Source organism: Etheostoma spectabile, unplaced genomic scaffold (genome assembly GCF_008692095.1).
Source record: "Etheostoma spectabile isolate EspeVRDwgs_2016 unplaced genomic scaffold, UIUC_Espe_1.0 scaffold352, whole genome shotgun sequence".
Taxonomy (NCBI): domain Eukaryota; kingdom Metazoa; phylum Chordata; class Actinopteri; order Perciformes; family Percidae; genus Etheostoma; species Etheostoma spectabile.
In genome coordinates, this window is record NW_022605591.1 from 706,896 (window position 1) to 707,999 (window position 1,104).

The 1,104-nt window shown below is 44.8% G+C and overlaps 1 protein-coding gene across 1 annotated transcript in view; it reads right to left on the reverse strand.

Annotated features, from left to right (window-relative positions):
• Window positions 1–708: 708 nt before the first annotated feature.
• LOC116686312 (uncharacterized) overlaps window positions 709–1,104 on the reverse strand; it is a 3,707-nt gene continuing 3,311 nt past the window's right edge. Inside the window, exon 7 of the mRNA XM_032511284.1 lies at window positions 709–981. Within this exon, the coding sequence (XP_032367175.1) occupies window positions 709–981 (273 nt within the window). The remainder of the gene's footprint in view (window positions 982–1,104) is intronic.

Genomic DNA, 1,104 nt, shown 5'->3' on the forward strand with positions numbered 1-1,104 from the left:
GCACTGTGCGGCATTACAAGGCACCGCAGAGCGTAGCAGGATGTAGCAGGGCATCGCAGGACGTGTAGCAGGACCCCAGTGACAGCTGCAACCATGATCCTGGTCCAAAGAAACATGCTGGGGGAAAAGAACATGAGGACTCCCCAGAGCTAAGTTAGTAACAAGCATTTCTGGGACATGGATGCACACAAATGAAAAGATAAAGGAGAGAACTCAGTGTTTCAAAGGAAGTCCCCCACCAGTCTACAACTATGACAGCATAATTAAGAGAGACAGGATAAAGAGAGGAGGCTGGTACTGCCCTGCCTCCCTCTAGTTTTATTATATTAATGATTATATGGTAAATTAATCTGACAACTATAAAGAGAAGCAGAGAAGAATTCAATGTTCTTTTAAAAAACTGGCATAAAAGTAAGATGGATCAGGTGGCTCACAAGGGATTTGTGGTCTGTCTCCAGCTTAAAATGGAGACCGATGATGAAGGCACTAAATCTTTCACATGCCCAGGTCAGGGCCAGTGCTTCTTTCTCCACTTGAATATAGCGCTGCTCCGGCACCCAGGTCCCTTGCCATTTCTGCAGGAGTACACTTCCTAGTCCATATGACGAGGCATTGGTTGAGATTTTAAGTTCTTTGTTTGGTTCATACAACAGCAGGACCGGCTTGGACAATTACTCTTGTTTGAGGCTGGTAAATGCCTTATGATGGTCAGGCCCCCAATACCTCAGGCTCTTTTTTTGACAGCAGGTCTCTAAGGTCTTTATCTTTTTCAGCTAGTTTGGGCACATACTTGCCTGGTTGATTTATCATGCCCAGAAAGTTCCTGAGCTCACTGATGTTATGTGGCAAATCCATCTTGAGTACGGCACGTGTCTTTTCTGGATCTGGCCTTATCCCATCAGCCAAGATGTGTCTGAGAAATTTCACCTTGCTTTTGCTGAACGCACACTCGGCTGTGTTGAGTGATGCCAGCCATGCCCTCTGCAGAACCACATGCACCTGTGTGTCATACAATGCCTGTGTGGCATTATGTGTAGCTAAACAGTTTATATTATATACACAAGCCAAAAAACTTAATGACACGGACAAACCAGTTAATTTAAA